The following is a 26,857-nucleotide window of genomic DNA, read 5'->3' on the forward strand; positions in this document are numbered from 1 at the left end:
AGTCTATGTCAGTAAATGATAAAACTCATTTACCACAAAAGAAAGTACTGCAGGCCTGAATTTTGTATTCCAAAGATAGTGGTCATTGCCTAGATACGTTCCATCTTGTCTTTTAATGTTGTTTTTTTTTTTACTTAGTCCCATTGTCCAGGAAGGTTATTCTTTAATCTAGGATATTCTTAGTTGTCTGCTGGGGGTTGTCATCGGCACATTTCTTAAAGATAGAATGCTATATCAGTCTAGGGTAACTGTAACTCTTTCTTGTGGTGTAGCCTGGGTCATTGTTATCTCTTTGTAACTGCTTTTCATTCTCTCAGCTTTGTGGGGTTCAACATATGTAGCCACCTCCCCTCTTATGTCCTTCTGGAGGATGATGGAGGTAGCGTAAAGCCCATATTTACCCTTCATGTTCTTAAGCTTTTGTTTTTCCCATTGTTCTGCTTTCATTTTGTCATTGGTATTAGTCTACCAAAAATTAAAATAATTTTAAAAGAAAAAATATCTACTTATTCTGAGGACAGATTAGGAAATTTAAAATTCAAGTTGTCTTAAACATTTCAGTTCGGTGAAACTCTTTTACATCCTGCCTGACAATGATAGTTCTGTTTATGTCCAGAAGAGAAAAGTGCATACATTTTAAAGGAAAAGTCTGTCCAAGGTTGGCAATATAAGTTTCCCAAGATGCAAAGTGTCCCAGATATTCTCAGTGAAAATGTGGCTATTTTTAAACAAAATTTATATCACTTTGCTTTGGTGGCTAACAAGCGTATACTTCATTAATTGCAGACTTGGCACAAAAATTTACTGATGGTCTTGAGTTAGTATTTTTAATCCACCAGTGTTATTTATGGAGTAGTCAGAGTTGATTTTTGTAATCATGTGATTCTTGAAGTTGCCATCTTCTCCACCCCTAGTACAGACCAAGGAATTGACTGTCATTTTGCCCCATGCATGTGAAAAACAGGTTAGTTCAGACACCCTTTAATGAGTCATTTTCTGCATATCTATTTTGCGCTCTCTGGGATGCTGTCTATTTCTGTGCTGGCTGTATTTCTTTTGTCTGTCTGCAAGCCAAACTATTTAAGGTACTTGTATGTTAAACTGTATGAGTAACATTAGCAGGCTAAGATAGAGGGATAGTGGTGTGCTGTACAATTATCCAAATTTCAGACTTTGATCTGCTGGGCACATTACTTCTATTTCATTCCTTATAATTCAATTTTTACAATAAATGGAAACATTTCTTCAGATTTGGAAGCAAAATCTACAACTTTCCTACTATCCATACCTATGACACAAGCTTTAGTATCTGACTAGTCGTGATTCTGGATTTCATTGTTCAAATGAGATCTGAATCAGCATATGGACCATTCACATGTTTTTAACTTTGTGCAGGTTAATTCCTAAGTAAATATCTAGGGAGACTGAAGTTCAGAAATGTAGAACAGCTATTAAGAATACTGTGCTCCCATTCTCTTACAACCTTAATTGCTGAGTCATTGTGACACAACTACTCATGTTCCAGATATTTTATTCCCATCAATTTTTGATAGTTACCTCAAAGTATTAGCTGACAGAAAATAGTGAATTATATCAAGAAATGGAAAAAAAAGTATTAGTGACATAAAGGGAATTTCCATAAAGAAATATGATCCACAGATAATAACGTTCAAAAAGCATGGGCAATGTAACAATTCTGTTTTTTAACAGTAGGCTTATGCATTAAAATTAATACATGTTAATTAATTTTAACATTTTCTTTTAATTGGTTTCCACGGGCATGAGAACTGACCTTTGAAGTGATTGCTAAAGAGACCTGTACTTGTATATAAGAACAGGCACATCCTGAGACCACTTTGCAATTTAAAACTGGAAATAGTCCATAGTTACAGGGCATTTAGAAAGATTCGCTGATACCACTGTACTGTGTAGAATCCGCATAAAACTACTAAGTTGAATGGTAAAGAATTAAGTAGAATTTGAAAGGGAAAAATAAGCTTCCATAAATTTGGTTTCATTTGCAAATAATTCAAATATGCTTATATACAGATAATGATAATGTAAGGTCTCAATCATGAGTGTGTTACTTCTGTTATCTGCTCATAAATGCAACTCTGTTGACGTTCACTGTGGGGAAGTGTTTTGGTAAATCTTGTTTCTGACTGACGTTGATTCATGTTCAGATTCACTTAAGAAGGAAGGAAATAGTATATATTATATATATCAGGAGAAGTACCAAATATAAAATTTTATCAAAGTTTTCATTTAAAAACTGGTTTTGATGCTGTCATGTATTTCTTTATTGCATTTCTAAAAGGTAACAAGACTTTGAAGAAAACAAGAATTGAATCCCCTCCCCTAACTATTTCTCTTTTCTTCATTAATTGTATGAGAGAGAAATTACAGTGTGTATCAATTACACTGCAGATGATACTTGATCCCCCAAAGTTGCATCACCAAAGACAAACTGCAAAGGTAGATGAAGAATAGTCAGAAAAATAAAAAAATCAAACTCAAATTTAAAATCGAAGCAGAAGACAATATATAACCATTGACTAAATATACATTGTTAGAGGGAAATATATCAAATAGAAGTTATAGGAAAAGAATTACAAGTGAAGCTGATAACCATTTTTTAACCATTTTTGTTTGAATATAGTATCCAATTTATGACCACAGACTAATTTTCATTTTGAGGCTACATGTACTATATGCAACATCATAGAACCTAATCTGTAGTACCTTAGTACTATTTTCTTTACTTCAGTCTGTATATTACTAGAGAGATATTGACAAATAAGAGGGGATTCACAGTTCTGCAATAAAATTTATCAAGAGGAAAAGCTATAGCACTCATAATTACAATGAAGGAGTTGGAAATACCGTTCAAAAGCCAGAAGGCAAATACAAAGTACTGTGTTATATAAGAACTAATAATTGATTTTCGGGATCTGAATCATGAGTTTTGGGCATAATGTCGGCAATACTGTCATACTCACACTGGACTTGCTGTAATCTTTTAATTTCACAAGGGCATTTCATCTTCTCATCAATATAGAGTTCTTTTTTGCGTTGAGTGAGAGTTAGAAATCACCAAGATAGAGATTTGGTTTTTAGACTAATTGTTGCATAAATGATAAAATATTTATTAAACCCCTACTAGTGATGTACAATAGAACTGCAAACTCAGGTTTGTTTGTCAGAATTTATTCCAAACCTGAAATTTAGTTCTGTAAGCATATAGCAATATGGTGAGAACTACTACGTGAAACTTTCCCCAGATGCAAAATAAAATTTTAAGGAATCTTTTGTGTAGTCCAGAAAAGTTCAGACAAATTCATGTTATTTTTTACATTTTCTGATTCAAAGTCTCAGTTCTAACTAGTACCAAAAGTTTTAAAGAGTCCTGCTTGAGAGGCTGTTCTCAGCTTTTATGGTTGTACTGCAAGAAGCCAACTTATACAGCTTTGAAAAGCTACGTATCCTTGTGAGATTTCCACTCCAGAATTAGATTCCATAGACTCATTTATTTAGTTACGTTTCAGGGAAGCACCGAACTTGTATACACATCCAAGACAATCCAAATCTCTAAAACTGGAAATTTGCTTATCTCAAATTCGTTCTTATAATACGCCCTGCTGAACACAGCAGAAGAGATTTTTCTGCTATAGTTATGTTGTCCAGGCACAACTGAGGATTCTTTGCTTATATTTATATGGCTGAAGGAAAGCACTACACACAGATGCTCCTGCAATATTGAGCGAAAAGTTGTGCTTAAGTTAATAAACCTTTGTTGTTATTCTCGTCATTGTTTTCTATTAGAGTGCACTCTACTTGATAGGTAAGTAAAACTCTATGTTTTAATAGCAATTACACAGAATCACAGAATCACAGAATCACAGAATGTTAGGGATTGGAAGGGACCTCGAAAGATCATCTAGTCCAATCCCCCTGCCGGGGCAGGATTGCCTAGACCATATCACACAGGAACGCGTCCAGGCGGGTTTTGAATGTCTCCAGAGAAGGAGACTCCACAACCTCTCTGGGCAGCCTGTTCCAGTGTTCAGTCACCCTTACAGTAAAGAAGTTTTTCCTCAAATTTAAGTGGAACCTCCTGTGCTCCAGCTTGCACCCATTGCCCCTTGTCCTGTCAAGGGATGTCACTGAGAAGAGCCTGGCTCCATCCTCTTGACACTTGCCCTTTACATATTTATAAACATTAATGAGGTCACCCCTCAGTCTCCTCTTCTCTAAGCTAAAGAGACCCAGCTCCCTCAGCCTCTCCTCATAAGGGAGATGTTCCACCCCCTTAATCATCTTCGTGGCTCTGCGCTGGACTCTCTCTAGCAGTTCCCTGTCCTTCTTGAACTGAGGGGCCCAGAACTGGACACAATACTCCAGATGCGGCCTCACCAGGGCAGAGTAGAGGGGGAGGAGAACCTCTCTCGACCTGCTAACCACACCCCTTCTACTACACCCCAGGATGCCATTGGCCTTCTTGGCCACAAGGGCACACTGCTGGCTCATGGTCATCCTGTTGTCCACTAGGACCCCCAGGTCCCTTTCCCCTACGCTGCTCTCCAACAGGTCTGTCCCCAACTTGTACTGGTACATGGGGTTGTTCTTACCCAGATGCAGGACTCTACACTTGCCCTTGTTATATTTCATTAAATTTCTCCCCGCCCAACTCTCCAGCCTGTCCAGGTCTCTCTGAATGGCTGCGCAGCCTTCCGGCGCGTCAGCCACTCCTCCCAGTTTTGTGTCATCAGCGAACTTGCTGACAGCGCACTCTAATCCCTCATCCAAGTCATTAATGAATATATTGAATAGTACTGGTCCCAGAACCGACCCTTGCGGAACTCCGCTAGACACAGACCTCCAACTGGACTCTGTCCCGCTGACCACTACTCTCTGGCTTCTTTCCTTCAGCCAGTTCACAATCCACCTCACTACCCGATCATCCAGACCACACTTCCTCAGTTTAGCTGCGAGGATGCTGTGGGAGACCGTGTCAAACGCTTTACTGAAATCGAGATAGACCACATCCACAGCTTTACCATCATCTATCCACCGGGTAACATCCTCATAAAAGGCTATCAAGTTGGTTGAGCAAGACTTCCCGTTGGTGAAGCCATGTTGACTGCCCCTAATGATCCCCCTATCCTTGATGTGCCTAGAGACAGCACCAAGAACAAGTTGCTCCATCACCTTTCCGGGGATGGAGGTGAGGCTGACCGGTCTATAGTTACCCGGGTCCTCCTTCCTGCCCTTTTTGAAGACTGGAGTGACATTCGCTTTCCTCCAGTCCTCAGGCACCTCTCCTGTTGCCCATGACTTAGCAAAGATGATGGAGAGTGGCCTAGCAATGACTTCCGCCAGCTCCCTCAGCACCCGCGGGTGCATCCCATCAGGGCCCATGGATTTATGGACATCCAGGTTGCTTAATTGGTCCCTGACCCAGCCCTCATCAACCAAGACAGATTCCTCCTCTATCCTGACTTCTTCTGAGGCCGCAGGGGTCCAGGGATCCTCAGGACAGCCTCCAACAGTATAGACAGAGGCAAAGAAGGCATTCAGTAACTCCGCCTTCTTTTTATCCTCTGTCTCCAGGACCCCCACCTCATTCATCAGTGGGCCTACATTGCCTCTAGTGTTGGCTTTACCTGCAATGTATTTGAAGAAGCCCTTTCTGTTGTCCTTGACCTCTCTTGCAAGGTTTAATTCCAAGGAGGCCTTAGCTTTCCTAGTTGCCTCCCTACATCCTCTGACAACAGACTTATATTCCTCCCAAGTGGCCAGCCCCTCCTTCCACGATCTGTACACCTTCTTCTTCCACTTGAGTTTGCCCAGCAGTTCCCTGTTCAACCATGCAGGTCTCCTGGTACCTTTCCTTGACTTCCTACCTGTTGGGATGCTCTGATCTTGAGCTCGGAAGAAGCAGTCCTTGAACGCTAACCAACTATCTTGGGCCCCCTTACCTTCTAGTACCCTGTCCCATGGGATTTCCCCTAGCAATTGCCTGAAAAGGCCAAAGTTGGCCCTCCTGAAGTTCAGGGTTGCGATTCTGCTAGCTATTCTGTTCCTGCCACATGAGATCCTGAACTCTACCATCTCATGGTCGCTACAACCAAGGCTGCCCTCAACCTTCACCTCTTCCACCAGACCCTCCTTGTTAGTGAGGATCAGATCCAGCAGCGCTCCTCTCCTAGTTGGCTCATCCACCATTTGCATCAGAAAGTTATCATCAATGCACTGGAGGAACCTCCTGGACTGAGGATGGCTGGCTGAGTAGGCCTCCCAGCAAATATCAGGGTAGTTGAAATCCCCCACAACCACCAGGCCCTGTAATTGAGAGACTGCTCTCAGCTGCCTGTAGAAGGCCTCATCACCGTCCTCATCCTGATCCGGTGGCCTGTAATAGACACCCACAACAGTATCACCCCTGCCAGCCTGCCCCTTAATTCGCACCCACAAACTCTCAACTCGCTCCTGATCTGCCTCTGGACAGAACTCAATACATTCTAGCTGCTCACTCACATAAAGAGCAACTCCACCACCTCTCCTTAGTGGCCTGTCTTTCCTGAACAGGACATAGCCATCCATGACCACATTCCAGTCATGCGAGGCATCCCACCAAGTCTCTGTAATTGCCACTAGATCATAGCCCCCCGACCGAACACGGATTTCTAACTCCTCCTGCTTATTCCCCATGCTGCGTGCATTGGTGTACAGGCATTTCAGGGAGCGAGCTGGGCACACCGATTTCATCCCAGATTCACCCCCTGATTTCACCCCAGGGGGATGGGGGGCCTCCTGGTCTACCTCAACACTAGAGCATTGCCCCAGTGGTGCAAGCCCAGCTACCACCCCATCCCCCTTCGAATCTAGACTCAATTAGAGTGACATGGTATCTTGTGCTCCTATAATAGCTCATGGGAAATATGTAGAGGAAATATTTTTGCCTGGATGAGTACTAGTTAGTTATATGAAAGAGTATGAAATGATCAAATATTGTCCCAATTAAAGAGACTAAAAGCAAAATAAAGTTTGAAAAAATGAATAAACAGAGTCAAAAGCCTAGAATAGTGCTTAAGCTTGAAGAGAATTCTTGAATTTATAGGTAGTCTATGGTAGTGCACAGAAACTCTGCACATCTTCAAATTTTATGACTACACATTTGACAAGCTTGCATTTGTTAGATGAAAGATACCTCTTGCTCTACAATCCACAGAAGCCATGTAATTTCACTGGGGATTTGGGAGTGTAGTAGGTTGGATTTGGGAGTTGCACTGTGGACTTTAACAATATTTTTTACTTCATTAGAAAACAAAAAAAAATTATAGCAAATTGAAAACACTATATGAGAAAAAGGTCCTTTAACATTTCTTTATTTCAGACCTAGCCCAGAGGCAGAAAATGTGCTTAGATAAGATTTGATAAAAAGTGTGTCCAAAACATGTAATGTGTATTCAGAATGTTTTGCTTAGGACATGCAGACTTTTTTTTAAAACATTATCAAAAGTAGCTGTGAGACAAAGGAAATAGATTTTGAAGGCATTATGAAAATGATACTCTGCTGGTTTCCTGTCTCCTTGTGTTGTTTTTTTTTTTAATTCTTTGCAATTGACAGGTGATTTTGTTAATCCTATGAGCAATTTTTCATTCTCAGCAGGTATGTCATTATGTGTCTATCTTCATTTTAACTTGAATTACCGAATAAAACCGCAGACCTCCCAGTAGATTATCACTATGCTATTTTTTGGAAATCAATAAGCCCTTTCCAAGTCTTTCATAACATCATTGTACTTAAATGGAAATGGTGTCTACTTGGTAAGGAGACCAGACAGCAGATGACACCATTCTAAATACGGCAGGATTCACTCTTTCATAAGGCAATTATTTTTATACCCTATACCAGTAGCATTTCAACATTGATTAGCTAATACTTGAGCTAAGGACAGATTTTGTTGTGGTATAGATATAGACCTGTAAAATTATGTATAGTGATTTTGAAATCAAATACATTCACCTAGTACATTAAAAACATAGTTTATTTCTTGGTACAGTGACTTAAACTATTCTCTGAGGACATATAGGCTTGTTTGTTTCTATGTCCTTGTCAGTACTAAGGGTTCAGCAGGCCAATTTTTTTTTACTTTTTTATTACGTTACAATTATATTTTCTTTTCTGTGAGCAATTACAGGTGCTAGAACTAGGCACTATAAATAGTTTACATTGTTCCTTCTAATGGGCAATATTGTGCCTGTCTCAAAATTGAATTTTATCTCTCGTCGTGCTTCTTGTTCACCTACCTTTATTAGGTTCCTCTGAAATTTTTTATTTTTTTTTTTTCTAGTCATCATAGTTTCATATTGTCCATAGTTCTGAAGCAGCTCGATAGAATTAGCACTAGCATAACTTCACTCCTAATGCCACTGGCATTTTAAACACCATGTGAGACAGATATAATGTGGACAGGTTTAGACAACAGAAGGGCTGAATACTGGCAGTCAGTTGATGAATGTGGGATGCCAGCTATTTCTACATCATAGGTTTGGGTATGTGCCCAGCCACATCCCAACAGGATGTTTGGATGAGACCTGTACGTACATCATACTCAGCCCTCCTACCCTGTCTTCTGTTGACAAAAAATGTGGCAAATGGGCTAGAAAGAAGTCATGGTCTTCTCCAAGTCCAGTCCTGTGATCTGATCTGACACTGTAAAACCTGGGACTTCCAAGTGTCTACAATGCCCCCATTCATGAAGTGACTTTATTTTTTTGTAAGGACCAGCGGTTGCTCTGTGGCTACTAGGAAAACAACAGCAAAGTAGTTAACAAGGACTAACAGTATTTTGGGGAAAAACCTCTCACTGTGAATGCAGCCTAGATATGCATATCTTCCCAGCATACTTCAAAAAGAGTTTTAGTTCATAATCAGATATATGGTTAAAGTTGCTTCTGTGAAATACATGCATGTGGATTGTGCATCTCTGGAGAAAAAATTTATTTCTTCATACAGTATAACTGCTTGCATGAAACAGGCAAGTAGGAATTTGTATTGCAGAACTAGAAGGCACAGCGCAAAATACAAGGCTTTAGGAAATGACAAGTTCTAAGACATTTCATATTCCCCAGTCCCAAGTTACTTTGAGGTCCTTGATGTAATTACAGTCCTAGGAGACCTGTCCCAGTTGTGATGTCTCTGCCTGCCTGTCTTATCACAGCTCTAGTCAAAATCTCCTTTCAGTGCTGTCAAACCAGCACGTCCTCTCACTCTCAGCTCCATGACCTCTGTTTCAGGGGTATTTTGCTTTCTCTTGGCTAGATAGTATGTTTTCAATACACCTTTAGGACAGGCAGTGTAGTACTTTAAGTTTGCGTAAATTACTTGAATGCACATAAGGCTTAACTCCTTATTTGCCTGAATATTGTATCCCTAAATTAAGCCTTTAGTTCCTAAAAAATCAATAATTTTTCTGTAAATTCTAAACCCCCAATTTTCAAGCACAGCTTTCTACTAGAGTTTACTAACTGTGAATTAGTTAATGAACTTAATATACTCATAGCAATGCAGTTACCTTAGATGCTGATGTTTCATTTAGGCTCATGAATCGACAGATATTTTAAAAAGCTGGCCATTTCTGTTCATAGGTCTGTATATGTCTTTCAGGAAGAAAAAAAAAAGAGTTAATACAATGAACTGTTCTTCTACTTAGAAATAATGAGTCTTAACAGGACCTCTGGACATGTGCTTTTGCTGTACTTCTCTGCGTAGTTTTTACTTATTCAAATGTTATTTAGGCCTATTCTTATATTACACACATAAGACGGAAGATATGTAAACTGTGGTGATCAGAGGTATTGGTTAACACAGCCTGTAGTTTATCTGACATTATATGGATTTTTCTGTCAAGTCTGAAAATATCCTGCCTTACTTATTTGCAATTTCTAGATGTTGTTCCTAATGCAAACTGAGCCTATAAACCAGAGGTATCAGAAAGGTAGGAAATCTGACTATACCTGCCATCAGAAAATCCCCTCCCCGATTTTCCAGCACTTTATCAACACACATGTTTGAAATTTCAATAAAATATGAAACGGATAATCAGGAATGATTGGATTATGTTAATGTATTAGTTTTAAAACCTTTACTGGAACACGAAGGATCAGAATACAGCTCATCATAATCCAGACATCTGTATAAGTTCTTTTCCTGCCCTGAAGTGTGAAATTCAGTGTACTTTTGCTTCAGTACAGCTGAGAAAATTGCATATGACAGTGACTGCAGAACATTTCATACAGGGGATGATTAATTGCTTTGCTTTTCTTACTATCAACATGAAATTCTTTCCATGAACTGTCATTTTGAACAAAGCATGCCATATGATGTTGATGAGGATTCAAATTAGGTAAGACATTAACTTTTTTCTGCTTTTTGACTGCTCTTTTAAAAAAAGAGTTTAGAGAGTTAAAAGAGTTCAGCTATTTTAAACTGAGTTTTAGTCTTAAGTGCTGGAGGTACCTCTTAATATGTGAAATTCACTGGGAGAACAACTTCAGTATTTGAATTTCTAAGTTGTGAAGCTGGTTGCAATCTTTTAGTATAATTGCATATTTTTATAATTGCTTTCAGAGAAAGGTAAAGTCTAAGCTGAAAGGTAAGAAGTGGGAAAATGAGACAAGTAACAAACAGAAAAGGGAGATGAAAGAAAGCTCCAAAATAGGAGGTGGAAAATCTGCACTCAGCGTCCTGATCTGTTATAGATTTTCTATTTGACCTTTGGAAGGTCAGTTAATGGGTCTATATGTCCATTTTTCATATGTCTTCAGCATAAGTATATTTAAAATATTGAAATGCTTTAAAGTATGATGAGAGGTCCATTTAAATACCTTCTATAGTTAGAAATAGCAATTACTAGAGAGGCCTTAATATATTATTGACAAGTGCAGGACAAAAGAGAGTACACTGCAACTTTTCGTAATTCAAAATACTACTAATATATCTTTTATTTGTTGTTGTTATTATTCATCCTATATTTGGCATGTATCATGTTTTCTTTTGAAGTGAGCGCTATGAAATGGCTACAAAGCAATAATTCTAGACTGCTAGGTAATATATTATGTGCTGTGAGTATTAACTGTGGCCAAGTGATGAGAACAGTAAACAGTTTTTAGGTACCCCCTGAAGGAACTATTCATCTTTTCCATGACATAAAATAGAATTTCAGCCCGTAGGTTAAAAATAAGAAGTGCCTGACCCTGAATTATGAGCTATCAGTTTTCAACTCCCCCTCCTCTTCAAACCTAATACCATTTTTCTGTGATTTCAGTATTTGTCTTCCCTGAGCTTTTTTTTTGCCTCTTGCAGCTCTGTGTAATGCATCAGAACTTTAATACTTTGTCAGTGATTGTTAAGGGAGAGACATAGTCAGTGCATATGCACCATCTCAAGAGACCATGCAACTTCTGCTTAATGATAAAATGTCTTTACTGGTACAAAGTCCTGAATCATTCCTAATCCCAAATGTTCTACAGGTTTGGTGATGCTTCAGTGCTTATTTGTTTATGACAGCATCTGTCCCCTTGACAAGCTGAATGCTAAAATTATTTACACTTTGTGTGACACAATGGTGAACATTAGACTTTTCATGAGGGTATTTTCTGGCCACCACTAGATAATCAATGTGTATAAATGCCATAAGAGTGGAGGAGGAAGATTTAAGAGACTCCTCTTTAAACTGCTTGGATGCCTAAGACACTACTGGTCCCTGTTTTCTCATGCAAAAACTTCCTTGGCTACATAAAGCTGTGCTCTCTTCATCTAGGGCTTCAAGAATTTCTGACTTTCATGATTTTTGAAATGTTCAGAGCATGTCTAACTTAGCATAAACACCTATCAATGGTTTCAAGGCTCTCTTCAGCGTAAGCAGATTTGAATACTTTGCTTCCACACCTTCTGAGTGTCTTAATTGCTGAACTATGAGCTGCTCTGGGAAAAGGCGCCCACTGTCTGTGCCTCCTGCTGAAGCTGGGCCTCTGCACAGCCAGAAACGTAACAGCTGGCATTTAAGTATGGAAAGTGGGTTAAAACTGAGCTTTAAAACACAGCAATTCAGGCCTGGAGTCTCAGATGTGTGACATGGAATGGCTGCTCTGTTTCATGCAGGAGGCAGAACCCCCACTATACCTTCTTTTCCTTTTCTGGCTTGTGATTTAGACTTTCTGTGCTCAGCATGTTGGCCCTTGGGAATCACAGTCTAGGAGCCCAGCCCTCCTCTGTACCTTTAAGAGGAACTTCAGGTGAGTGAGTTAGTACTGTGAATTCTCCTGGGAGAACCCTATGCATTTAAGTCATATTTATGAATGCCTGCATATACATAAAAAAAAAAATCCTATGGTTTTGGAGTGGAGTTGCTAAGTGAAATTGTTTTACCCACTTTTTCTATTACTTTGTTATGAACAAGATTTTCTGAAGAAGCACTGAGATATCCAGAATTTGGTCTTTTATTAGTTTTCAGTTGCACAACAGCAAAAAAAAAGGATCATTGCTATATACCCACCTGAGTAGTATGTCTAACTATGGAAATATTCACATAGGATAATATTGTGCAGCATCTAAATGGTCAGGTTTAAGACTTACTCTGTCTAGTACTAATTCTCTTGAGGAAAACAGCTGTTGACTTTAGTAAATATTGTATCAGGAGACTGCGCTGAGGTAGCAGATAACACTTTTAATGGCACGAATTTGAAAACACAGCATGTGTTTCACAGCAAACCTTTGCGGAGGAGACTGTGTTTTGTTTCAGGAAAAGAGGAAGGCTGTATTCCCATTCTTCTGATTCCTCAGCAGGTGATAGTTTTTGCCCTTCTTCCCCTTTCACTTCAGTGCAGAGCAGTGTGTTGTTTATGACACAAAGGGCTATGAGTTTATCAGAAACACATACTGTGTACATGAACAAATACTGGGCATAAAACCTGGGATGAGTGCTCATTAAACATGCAGCACACCTGCTAAACTTGTTGCGGTTGTTTGGATGAGGAACTTCAGCAGTGGGAATGACTTTGTTGTAGCTGTTATATACGTAGCCACTTCAGCAAGGAGAGCCAGATATAAACTGGCTTTGAAGGCTTGTTGCAAAACATCACTATGACTTTTCTTGCCAGTAATCATAAGGTGAAAGAGTTGTTACCTTGCTGTTTTCTATCGTGCAAAATGCTTGTATGATGACATTTTCTTTTGCTAAGGCAGTTCCATAGGTGATAGTAAAACTTAGCCTGACTAACTATCAAGTGTGACATTAAGGACATAGAACAAAATGTACGACAGTGTTATTATCAGTTTGTTAGGGGAAAAGGGAACATCCAAGCACAAGGATAACAAAAATGTCCCCCAAAACCAGTCTTACACATTGTTGCTCAAAGCTATGTTTGCTGTGCAAAGTAGAAGCCACTTGTATGAGCAAGTTCCTATGTGGTTTTTGAACTGTATATTTTTTTAACTCTTAAAATGTCTTTCCTCTTTCATTGACATCCTTAAAGTCTCATATTTCTGAAAGCGAAATTTTGAGTATAGGTCTTGAAATTAAAACCAGCTAAAATCAGGGGAGCCTTCGTTTATAAATGTTTGTTTAACTATACTGTCCTTGTCAGAATGCGGTGTTGACATTTATCTACTATGTCTTTGCTTCAAGTAGTTGGTGACACACCTGGCAGCTAAAGAAAAATGGTAAAGAGTAAATGTGTTAAGTCAGACATCACAATGTGGGTTTGAAATTGAATTGCAGACATATACTACAATGGTATTTTTCATTCCATGAGATTGCTGGCTTCCAGCATTATGGAGGAATGCCTGATTAAAGGGAAGGCTGCAAGTTAATTCCCAACATGCTCCTTGGCAGCTTTTTCATTTCACTTATAGATAGGAGCAGGTGGTTTCATTTAGAATTAAGTACTTCATGTCTAGGTTGGCAGGAAAACAACATTTAGTGATGAAATGTCCCTGAAATGAGTCTCATTAATTGTTCACCAATTTGTGGTAATTTTATTTATATTTGCATACAGTAATGCAAGTACAATGGAACATCTTATATTTAAATTGCACTTAACACTGAGTTAACTAAAAGCAATAAAGGATCAGAATAGTTTCAGAACAAAAGATCTTACAGCAATACTGTGTCCTTGTTTCCTGAAATAAGAAAGCAATGTCTTCTGTTTCTTTAAGTTGAGATTTAAAGGAGAGGTCTTCACAGCTTGCTAATTTCTAGTATTATTTTACAACCAATTTGCTTTTGTTGTACTCTTAACCTATGTGAAACGTGAAAATGTATATACCTTACTCATATACTGTGGAACTGTTTTTCATAATATTATATAAATGGTAATTATGCTACATTTACATGCTAAAAGTTGAATTCAATATTGCACTGTGGGTATCTAATAATTAGTGGATGGTGTTGTGGCAAAAAAAGAAAAACCTTTTTTTAAAAAAAAATCTTTCAAACAATGAATCACAACTTTACTCTAAATATACTCTACAGGGGCTCACCTGTGCCTTACTGGTGGAGCTCCACATTGCAGCTTTGTTTGAGGAGCCCCAGGAAGGATACAGTATACTCTCTACTTTGCACACATCAGCTCCATTGGTTAATGTAGCAGGAAAAAAGGCTCACACCAATATTATATCTCTGTCTAATAAACTTGAGTAATGCATGGATTCCATTGCCTAAAAAATGAGGGGCCCAGGGTTGGAAAGAATTCTGGTACTGACTCTGAGATTACACACAGCATCCAAAAAAGGAAGACATTTTAGTTCCAGGTTGAACTCCTACTTGGTTTTGTGCTTTCTGTAGATTTACTTGAAACAAAATTGACCTGTTAGAGACCTATTTAAGAAAATAAATAGTATCAACAAGTAGAAGGTAGTTTAGCTCAAAAGCCATAGCGAGAGTCAAGTTATCTGCTCTCCTCTGTTTATCCTGTTCTAGGCATTCAGGTAGTGCTGCAACATTTCCATTTGGAGTAGTTTAGATCATGCCTACCACACAAGCAGTTCCCTTTGACATTTCTTGTAACTAGATTTTTTTATCTCTGTTGCTTTCTCAGTCTGATTTGCCTCATGAAGTTTCATTATGTTACTCAGAGAAAATGTGTTCTGTAAAAGCAATTAGTTTAAAGAGCACCTTAGTACTCTTATTTCCTAAACATGTTGCATAATGAGACTTAAATTAGTCTGAGCAGGACAGGACAACTGCAGCTTGGAAGAGTTTCTCTCTTATACTTTCTTTTGTAATTAACTAAGTATTAAAATGCTCAGGAAATATGTATCAGTCACTTTTTCATCTCCAGCTACCTGTTAGTTGAAAAACATTTTATGTGCATGAGACATGCTCTTTCACTGTTAGTTTCTTTGTGCAGCTTTAAATTTCATGGTACAAAGACTTCTACAAGAGAATAAAACTGACCTTAATATGGTAGCACTTTAATACCATTGCATGATTTTAATAGACAGACACAATGATTATAATAATTAATGTTGTCATAATGACTTTCCTGTTATTATTATTGTGATCCATTTTTTATTATCAACCAATACTAAGATCTAATTTAACTTACAAGATACATATCAGGCAATTAACGTTGAACTAAAAACAGCCCTACAGTTTCATTATAATTCATCAGCTTTATAGTTAAATACAATAAACAACCTAACAAAGTTTAGGAAAAATTGATTACGTGCTTTGTTTATTTAATAGTTATTTTCAGAAGAGTTATATTGACACATAATAGTAATGATGTAATAGATTTTGACAAGTAAAGCTCATATATGCATATAGGACATTAGATCTTATATTTTTACATAAACTTTAGACTGCACTCCAGGAGGTTACTGAGTTTTGGTATTTCTGTTTTTGAAAACCCAACTAAAGAATATAAAGGAATTGTAGCTCAATGGTTGGATGTTTAGTGTTTGCTTGAATGCAGTTCCCTTTAGGTTATATTGTTGAACAATTCAGAACTGAAGCACCTAAAGTCATTGTCATGTTTATGAATGTAGGCTGACTTCTACTGTCTTTTCATTGATACTCAAGCTATATACTTTGAAAATGATTTGACACATTTCTTTTCAAGTAAGAAACTTGTGAAATAATTTGATTCAAAGTCATCTATGATCTCTTTTTGAAACCTTTTCAAATCCAACCCTTTCACTGTCATAAAGAATTTTCCCTTATACATGCCAGCCTTTTTGCACTATGATGTCCAAAAAAGGCAGTGATTCCAAAGCTTCCCAGAGTTTTGCTCAGAACTACCTCCTCCATTCCCTTAACTCTGAGCAACAAAAAGTCAGCCTTAGGTGTAAGGAATGGCAGAGAGATTCCTGCTGTCAACAGATAGTAAACTGACAGAAAGATGGAACAATGGCTCATGCAGTCTGGCCTGAATGGAAGCATGAAGTAAGCACAGTTAAGAACTGAAACAGTCTGTGAGTGGAAGAGGAGGAACAGCTAGAGACTAGAATAGAGAGCATGATTAAAAGTTTAAAAGAAAAATAATTGAAAATCTAAATAACCATATTCAGTAGCTATGAAAAGTAGCTAAGAAAAAATGGTGGCGAGAGGTATATAAAATAAAAGGTACTTGGTGAACTATTTTGTGTCATAATTTAAAGTAGTAAATTTATGAAAAATTGCCATAGAGTTGTGCAATTTACATTTGTTCTAATCAAATTGTGGGACTCAGAGATACTACTCTGTTCTACAGGATACAAGAACACGTATGGATGCCTAAAACACCTGCACGTGCTTGCTTCTCACTAACCAGTCTGAATCCAACGTGGTTCCCAGGCAACAGGCTTTGAATTTCCAAATCTCCTTTATTCTGTTCTCCAAAAAGATTGTCTTCCTAAGCTCTGTGCTAGCTGTAGTCATACTTCACATATCCATTTTCTTGCTGGGTTTTACTCCTTAATTCCTTATTGTTTCCTGTTTAAACATTCATACACTGTTAACTCTTATCTCCCATCCTGCTATTTGTATGCTTTTTAAACTAAATCTCTCTCTTACAAATTAATTTTTCCAGCATCACTGAGAATGTTGTTGATTTCTTTGGTCATCTTCTGTTTTGTTTATTTGAGACACAAAGAAGCAGAGGTCAGATGAAAGGAAGGTGGAATACAGAAACAGAACAATTTTAGCAAAAAAAAATGCCAAGAGGAGAAAAAGAACCAAATAAAGAAAAAGATGGAAGAACTGAAAGCAGCATTTGAATTAAACGTAAAAGAATTATTCTTATGGAAACTGGATTATAAGTGCATATTTACCAGTTTTTACCTACCCCACAGAGAATGTTTACTGGCAACAATCAGCTTTTCCTCCACAGTTCATTGGTGTGAGATTGCAATTACACAGCTACGAACTTCCTGTTATTACTTGTCATTAATGTGAAAATGAGCTTCCAAGGATACTGATTACACACACCTCTCTGCCCATATACAAGGTTCCGTGAACTTCTGAGTGGTGTAAGGAGCATTGTTACTGCCCCTTGCTCCCATGATTTGATTGTATAACACATACCACACTGTAGCTCTTGAAGTGAAAGCCGCTGTTGTAAGTCTTCTCCTTTTTGCTTTATTTTAAGCATACGTTATTAAGAAAAAAATAGTCATATACAGGCAAATCAATTTTGAACCCTGATTTCCAATATAGCAAATCAATCTGCTCTACCAGCTACATTTTTCACTTTTCCTTTAAGAAGGACAGAGTTTTTGTTAAATAAATATGTATAAGTAGGATGTTTGCAAGTTCCTTTTGAAAGAGCAATATTACATATAAACTACCTTTAATGCATATACCCTCACAAATTTTCATTATTTTCAAACATCTCAAAGGAAAAAATCAATATAAATATATTTAGAATTTGTAGTCTGATATAATGAGTAAGGTTTTATATTTTTTGAAAGACCCGGTAAGGAACATATTTTACATGTACAATTTAATAATACTTAAACATTGAAGAAATATATAGCAGAACATGCAAAGAATTTTCACCCACATTGATACTGCAAATAAATATAGAAGTTGTAAGCTCTTAGAAAAAAGGATGCATGATTTTTTTTTCTTCAACTGTCAAGTTAGTAAATATATTCCTTGAACGGCTTAGGAATATAAAATGAAATGCATTTCTGTGGAAAATTCAGAGCCTTTCTGGTTTAATCTTATTAATGTTATAGATAATACATTTACATAAAATTGTCTGAAGTTGTCCATAAAGAGATTCAAAACTGCAAACAATAGCTAAAAGATTGTATTTGGAATCTGTATTTTCAAAAACATTATTTCACAAATAGTATTATATGTAAACTTCTAAAATTTTGGACACCATCATCATGAGTGGCTACTGTAGGCATGCTGGCCTGAATGTACTTCCTTTTCTTTAGACATGAATAATTAAAGTTATAAATTAATTTAGAAAAAAAAAAAAAAGAAAAAGTAAGCTCCTAGGTTAGGTTTCATCTTATCTAAAAATTAGACATGTATGTCTGAGTTAGTGACTCAAGGCTGTCTGTACATCAGTGAGGAAGAAGAGGCATCCCACATGAAGATTCATATTGGGAGTGAAATGACTTATCTCAGGATGAAATAACTTTTAGTTAGGCTGAGTAACTAGAAAGGAAGCCAGGAATATGTGTCTCAATCCTTTAAGTCCAACTTTTAAACATTAAAGTGTAGGTTGGATGAATAGAATCATTAAGCATAACTCTAAGCTTCCTACTCAGCTTGATAACGTCCTCAGATTTGCTAACAGTTTTACCAAATTCCCAATGGTAGGCTACCAAATCTTGCATAGAAATGTTGTCCTTTTTATTCCCAATCCTTCCCAATTGTCTACAGTTTTATCCTCAGTTTCACTGAAAAATGCTATATTCATCTATTTTTATTTATTTTAGCATCAAATGAAGTAAAAAATAAACTTGATTAAAAAAACAAATACAGCATTACTCAGTGTACCTTGCTACTTCCATTAAACCTAGTCCCATCAGCCTAACTTTGATCCCAGTCAAAATAATGGAATAACTGTTCAAAGCTTGATAAATAAAGACTTAAACTAGTCTGCCTAAAATAATGCAAATTAGCTGGGGATTATATGAAATATAATGGATTTTATGGAATCCAATCTTTTTAATGAACTTGCAAGCAGGACTGTATGAATAACTGATTTTTAGTTCAGCTGATGAACCAAAAACTTATGTAAGAGAAGGGAATCTAATTTAATTTTAATATTTGTTTTTATTGTACTAAAAGTACTGAAACGTACTTTAGGACATCATGAAACATTTAATTTGATAAGAAACTAAACTTTTCTTTTGGGACATACAAAGCCCCCAAGCATGTATTTTAATGAAGTATTGCAGTGCTGTGGGGTAGCTCCCCATGTTCAAAATACCCTCTATCATCCTGTGCTCTCAAACAACTTTTTCTAGACTGAGGTCAGTGAGGTGTTCTGAATCACTGTTATGTTGCCCTCCAGCATTGTGGGTCCTGCTTCTTATCCATTCTGATTGATCAACAAAGAAATCTCAGCACACTGTGCTGAAAGGAATTCTTCAGGAAAGAAGGAAAACAAACCCCAAAAACTATTCAAGCATTTTAGTTATGGAAGATGTTAACATTGGAGCTGAGTATACTCTAAAATGATACATATGTACAATCAGAAATTTTCAGAACCATTTTGTGCTGCACCAAGATTACCTTGGCAAGTTCTCCCAAGGCTGAGGGAAGATTGATGGTTAGTTAGATCTTACCTTACAAAGAAGTCAGGAGATGACTAGGTGTACATCCAGACCTGAAATGAAACTGGGATGCATCTTTTGGTCCAGTAACAGACATAGCCTAAATCATCTTACTTAAAAATTAATTGGTTGTTTCAAGACAGTGTTGATTTCACTTGATGGAAAACAAGCTCATTCTACATAGGTAGATGTATATAGAGATGCATACCTATTTATCTGAATTGCGAGAAATTTTGTTATACTGAATATTTTATTAGGTTTTTTTATTGATGTGAAAGGTTGATCGAGTTGGATACAGCTGGATTTTTCAAAAGATTATGCAAATTGGAAAACTTTGGTCACCTGTCTAGCATAAAATAATAGGTACTGCCAACTTTTTAGACAAGACTGGGTAGTAAGTTTTCTCTCCCTTTTTTAATGCAGTCCTTCACTTGGAATTTTGGTTATCTCTATTGTGTAAGCAGCAGAGCATTATGATAGCACAAGATTATTTTTGAAAAAATTATTAACTTAATTCACCTGTTAAATATTTTATCACAGTTGTTTTCAATTACAAAAAGCCCCTAATTATCCTCAATGACACTAACATTCATAGGAGTATTTTCATATGCAGTAACAAGGGGCACTACTCTGAGGGACATATTGCACTTGAAGGAATGTGTTCATTCAGTAATGAATTTACATAAATGGAGGTGCCCTCCCATGAAGTATGGGTTCTGATCAATGTGTATATATATATGTATGTGTATGTTAACAAGGCCTTTAGATTTGTGTGATATAGGAGCACACGTGCCTTTGAAAATCAAGGCAATATGCATCTGGTAATATATTATTACTAGAATTATGAAAAATAAGCAAGAGTTTCGGAGGTTTAGGAGGAAAATGTTTTGATCTGCCATGTTGGTGTCATGGTTGAAGACCAAATGAAAATGTGGAGGCTAAATGGTTTTGGATACCACAGCAATTTATATATGTGATTGAACAGATATATGCAATTTTACAAATTGCATAATTCCCTGTGCCATGAGGGAGGTGGTGCAGCAAGGCAAAGAAGCTGGCCTTCCTTGTTTCCTGGTGGTCCCAGATCCTGGTACAATCATGAGATTTCTCTCCCTGGAGTCTTTTGAGAAACTGTTGTCTAACCTTGACATTCCCCAGCTAAGTGTTCTTAGTTATAGGATTGAGTAGAGAACTTGTCAGTGATTTATCTGTTCAAATCGTGAGGTTGTTTTCTGATTTGCTGTCACTGCTGGTGGTATTCACAGTTGGGACATTTCTTTATTGCATTTGTGCTTCTTGATGGTCAGCAAATTGTTGGCATGGTTTGGCTATCTACTTATTTGAACACACAAAAACTATTTAAGGTTCAGGCTATTGTTTGGGACAGGTGATTGGTCATATTTTGTCTACTAGGATAAAACGTTTCCTAAATCTTTCTGCTGTTATGAAACTAAAAGCTGGCTAAAGTTAAGGGGGTTATGCTAACAGCTATGCTAACCAGGCCTAACTCAAGTTAACTGCTGCACTTAGACGTGCTGGAAAAGTATGTGTTCAATGCTTCTGCTAGGAAGTGAGGCCACATAATAAGGGGTTTGATTCCCTGTATTGAAGCTACCTACACAGAGATAGTCATTATAGATTTTCCTTCATCCATAGCTGGTCTCAGGGGTCCGCAGTCGGTATGGCTACCAATCAGTACACAGTAAGCATATTTCTCCTTTGAAGTATCTAAGAGATCCTCACAGGCAATTGAACCTAAACAGACCCTCAAGACTGACTTTGCATGGCACTTTCTATGTTCATGTGTTCACAGATGCAAATTACATTTTTTTTCTCTTTGCTAATTAGCAGTAGCCAGAAGCTTTATCTGCACTTACACATACCACCTTTGAAAATTAATACAGCTAATAAGAATTCCCAATTTCCTGATAGTAAAAAGCTCTTATTTTATCAATACTTGTCTTCGTTATTAGTCTGTCTGTCTTTGTCGCTTTTTGCCAATCTGGACGCATCACCTATTTCTTGTATGGCTGCAGATGGTGACAATACAATGAGTCTTTTTAGTGATGTGATCCTCTGCACTTAGGAGTCTGCATAGCTTTTCCTTCAAAAGCAAAGCATAGAGTTTTACTTAAAAAGTGTATCACCCAGCTTTGAAAACTTCAATTCTATCAAGCTTTTTACTTAAAAACAAAGCAAAACAAGTAAGGAAGCAATGACAGATTCTTTTTACAGTACATTGTTCAGTCCAGATGGATGTTTGAATTTGAAGATGGACAGACAGTGAGTTTCCTTAAGTGTAGGCAGCTTTGATAGTAATGTAAAGGTGGGAAGTAGTTGTTACAAAGAGAATGAGAAATAGAGAGGAAAACTAAAGGAAACAAGTAAGCCTGAATTTAAACTGCCGTCACTGCAGACCTCAAAAGCCTGGCAGTGAAACAACAGTTTTGGTTTCTTCCTGATCAGTCATGTGGTGACCTTTCCATATTTGTACTGCTCATTCCCAAGTTTGAGCCATAACTCACCTTTTGGTGGTAATTGACATAACGTGTCAAACAAGTGGGATAGTTTTCTGTTGTGAATGATAAAATACAAAAGTAGAGGCCTTTGAAATATTTAAAACAAACAACAGCCTCCAGGAAAAATATGCTTTTATGTACTCAGCTGTACAAAACCTGAAAGTGAAAGAACTTTTTGTTACAGCTTCAAAATCTTGCATAGTACAAGAACCACGCTGAGTTGCTGAGGTCTCTCTGCTCTGTCTTACTGTCACTTCACCTGTGAAAGTGTAATCCTAGTGGTGGAGGCAAAGGATGAAAAGATTGGATTAAGTTGCAGTATGGGCTAACTGACCAATGTGAATATTAACGAAATGTATTTTAATGGATCTTACAAAAAGAAATGTGGGTTAGATCCATAGGACATCAATACAATTTAAAAGGTAATTCTCCTCTGTAAGAGACATATGAGTTAAGACAGCTAACGTAGTAAAACAGCTGACCATAATAAGCCTCCCAGCATGTCTGAAAAAACAATGCATGTAATTTTGGAAACCAAAGAGTCTTCAGGTAGGTTTTGAGAGGTTTATGAACAATGTCAATTATGGTGGAATGGGTGACTGTGTTTGCTTTCGAAAGTAGTGTGGACCAACAGGAGCCAATCTGAACAGTGATACAGAAAGCCCTGATGACCCGTTACTCACATGATGCACACTGCAGTCTTTTTTATCTTGGAATTATCTCTAGTCTGATCCCACAGACCATTTGCAGCTGGAGAACTTTAGATACATATTGCAGTTTAGTGTCATCTGAAAGCAATTGCATGGCTCCTTTTTGGGTTTATTTATTTGCACATTTTTAAATGGTTGCAGAGAGACCCTGCAAGCAGAATATATACAAATATATATATGTATGCATGTTCACAGTGTCTAAAACAAAGTAAAAGAAAACCCGCTTATATAAATGAATGAACTATTGTGAACAGAAACACCGGAGAACTAGCTGGTGAAGAGTGAGTTGAACCTGTAACTGTTTTTAAGAAGAATGATGTTAACTTGGAATTTTTCAGAAAAGTACTGGGCATGATTTGGGTTTCCTCTGTAGGGGGAGACTGAGGAATTACTGTCTAATAACAAAATATAGTGTGTGATCTCATTGAACAGTATGAATGTGGTAGGTTTTTATTTACAATAGATTTTTATTTACAGATTTTTGATAGAAGGGAGGGTTTAACACACGTGACTTAATGAGATCAAGTGATTGGAAGCTGAATTTGGGTAAATTAAAATAAAAAATAAAGAAAATTAATAATGATGAAGGGCAGTAACCTCCAGGACAGCTTGCCTGGTGGTACTGGATTCTTATCACTTGCAGTCTTAAAATCAATATTGTCTCTTAGTAAGGGATATTTCTACACCTCATTAAGTTAAGCTTTGATAAGTGGTTACTGTAGAAGGTCATAGCAGATGATCATAATGATCTTTAAAGTCTGTGAATCTTTTAAAGAGTATTGAATATGTACACTTTCAATCATTAAGGTCCTGTAGTTTCTGTAAGTTCCATGGAGGCTAGAAGGGATCATTGTATCATTTAGTCTGATCTCTAGAGTAATGAACTCCATAGAATTTTGCCCAAGGATCTTTTTGCTTTCAGACAGGTTATTTCCTAGATCAGAAATGCTCTTAGAGAGAAGTTATTTCATTATGTGGAAAATGCAACATGTACACAATGCAGTGCATGGTAATGTTTCCACTGTTTGTTGAGCCCAAAGCATTCCTCATTCCTAGATTAGAACTGATAATATACCTATAATTTTACAAGAATTTTAATTAAAATATTATCTATTTTTTGGTAACTAGAGAGTTTAAATCAGTGCAGTGACGCCCTTCAGCCTTTGACGCATGGAGTTTAGGATGATATGAAAATGGCTGAAAGGATCATTCACTGACGGAGCTCAGAATAAGCTAAGATGGAAATCTAGTTATACACAGTACAGGAAGCTCTCGCTGTCTGTTACTTTCTCTATTTGTCTCAATAAGCTTAAAAGCTCCACAGACACACTTGCATGGACATAATCAGGGTGCTGTGTGGAAATTTAGCTGGAGGACTTTCACAAGTAATGCAAATAAACTACCGTTTGAAACTGTGCATCTTTCAAACTGCTTTTAATTCAAGCAGGCTACAGCAAGAAAAATGTAATGTAGGAAGGCTGTCTGCTCTTTGGTCAATGATCATATACTTCTGGGTCTGTGGGGAAACAGATAGAGCAGGAACAAAATAGCAGATATTTAGACACAAACTCATTCAGTCACAAAGTGCTGAGAGAGGAATGCATCTTCTGCAAGCTAGTCCCTTCTATTTGTAAATAAATAAAACACTGGAGTGCAATTGGTACTGGAATTTATGTCATGTAACTCAAAGCTTTGTAAAGTGAGCTCGTTGTGTCAACTCCCTCTACAGCCAGTGGAGAGAAATAGTCTCTCCTGAAGGTAAAATATTCCACTTACCTTGGACATGTCCTAGAATGGTACGAATTGACTTCTGACAACAGAGTCTCTCATCTGGCCATATGCATCTAAAAGTTAGATATTTAGCCTAAACTTCTTACTCAGACTATTTCATTCAATGTGAATAATATATTTAAATACAATTTTCCTAAATTTCAACAGAACTGGCATAATGCATAGGTTCCTCCTGCAAACTTATCTAAATAATTCCTTTTATAATTCTTATAATCTGTGCTCTGCAGGATCAAGGGGACTAGATATCACTGATCAAAACATCAGCAGTTTTTTAGTGCAGAGTTAGGAAAAGATGGTAAGTCCTTTCCTCACAGGAGAAGATGAGAGGCAATGAATTGAAGAGAAATCTTTGACACCTTTCTTTCTTCCTGCTCAAATATGAGCCAAAGAGCTAGGTAACATACATAAAGACAATTTTCCTATAAGTCTGCTGAAGTCATATTGTGCTCACTTTCCTCCTATTAATAGCCTGTAACTGTAACTAAGGGAATGTCTGATCAGATCCTTTTCCTTGCTCATGCATTGTCAAAAAGCTAAGTGGATTCAGTTACCTCTGCTGCTTTCTTTTGTGTGGCTATACTTCAGATCAAAAACACAATATGCAGCACACTTTAAAGGCATACATCCTATTAAACAGGTGCTTCCTCTTAAGAACATAAATGGTCCCACAGACAAGTTGATTTCAATGGGAATATTAAATTATTTGCATTATTTTGGTCATAGTGAACCATAAGTAAGGTTGTTCTTACCTTAAAGACAGAATAATGAATATGATAAAACAAGATATGAATTTATTTTCTGTTTTATTTATATAGTATAAATTTATATAGATTGCCTAATTAATATTATTTAAAATTGAAGCTTGGGGATTGACAGTGCACTCCTTCAATGTCATTGCTGAAATCCCAAGGAAATGAAATTACTTGTGAGTGTAATTTCCTCATGTTCAACCACCTTCTTTTCTAAATAGTGATCACAATTCTGTACTTATGTTTTATAATCTGTTACCATGGAGATATTACCACACACACGGGATGGTTGCTCCATTGCATACAATCAAGTAGGATAAGAGTGTTGATTGAAATGGTTGCAAAAATTTTCATATTCAATAATTGAAAGGGAAAAATACAAGAAAAAGCAAATATGATTTAGCTAATAAAAGAAGTAATCTTTGATCACATAACTGTTCAAATTTTCTGCTTTAGATTCCTTCCCTTGCATTGTTCTTTATTGTAGGAAAGACATACTTTTTACTTGGATTTACAATTAAAAAAATCTCAACTGAGTTGCTCAGTTTATTTTAATGATATTTATTTATCATAAATAAATAATGATCCAACATAGACTGATAGCAATCTGACTACTAGACTATATTTAAGGGTATGTTTCCACTACCGTTGCATAAAACCATGGCAAATGGACCTAGAAATTAGGAGACTCAAGGTGATTGTGCTTCATGTTTGAGATAGGAGAAAAAAAATTCCTTTTCAGAATTATTTTACTTAAAAAATCTGACATGTATTTTGTGTATTTTTAAACACACTTTTCAGAATGCTTCATTCAGTTTAATTGGCAATTAATTGTGACAGTATGTAATTTTAAATTTTTTTTAGTACTATGTAGTGGTCTTAAGTGTATATTTGCAAGGACATGATGTTATAAATCTATGTCCAGTTCAATAGGACTGATCTTTTATCATTTTGGATCATTATTATTATTGCAGAAAACTCCAATGTCTTTCCCAGCACTGTAGAAGACACTTAAATATACTGTGATTCAGAAAGCATAAACCATGAAAAAAAGCTCCTCATGCAAGTGTGACAATTTATTTTCTTAAATATCTTGTTGAATCAGGCCATAAAATATTCCTTGCTTTGACTGTCTCTCAGTATAAAAGACAGGCAAGATAAACAAAGTGTCTTGAAAGGACTGAATTGAACTTGCTACATAAATCAAGATTAAATGCTTTTGAATATTTCCAGTAGTTTCTTAGAATTCTTTTCACCTTTCATGTAGTGTTGGTATGTCTTAGAGTTCTCAGGACTGTG

At 36.9% G+C, this 26,857-nt stretch overlaps 1 protein-coding gene across 4 annotated transcripts in view; it reads left to right on the forward strand.

Moving 5' to 3' along the window:
- The window catches only part of IMMP2L (inner mitochondrial membrane peptidase subunit 2), a 525,164-nt gene that overhangs the window by 458,223 nt on the left and 40,084 nt on the right, over nt 1-26,857 (forward strand). For 2 of the 4 annotated variants that reach the window (XM_068401508.1, XM_068401510.1), the window contains one exon: nt 12,221-12,303. The exons of the other annotated variants lie outside the window; for them this stretch is intronic. In XM_068401508.1, coding sequence (XP_068257609.1) covers nt 12,221-12,303 — 83 coding nt within the window. The remainder of the gene's footprint in view (nt 1-12,220; nt 12,304-26,857) is intronic. 4 annotated transcript variants of the gene reach the window in all.

The sequence above is a fragment of the Nyctibius grandis genome, chromosome 5 (genome assembly GCF_013368605.1).
Source record: "Nyctibius grandis isolate bNycGra1 chromosome 5, bNycGra1.pri, whole genome shotgun sequence".
NCBI lineage: Eukaryota > Metazoa > Chordata > Aves > Nyctibiiformes > Nyctibiidae > Nyctibius > Nyctibius grandis.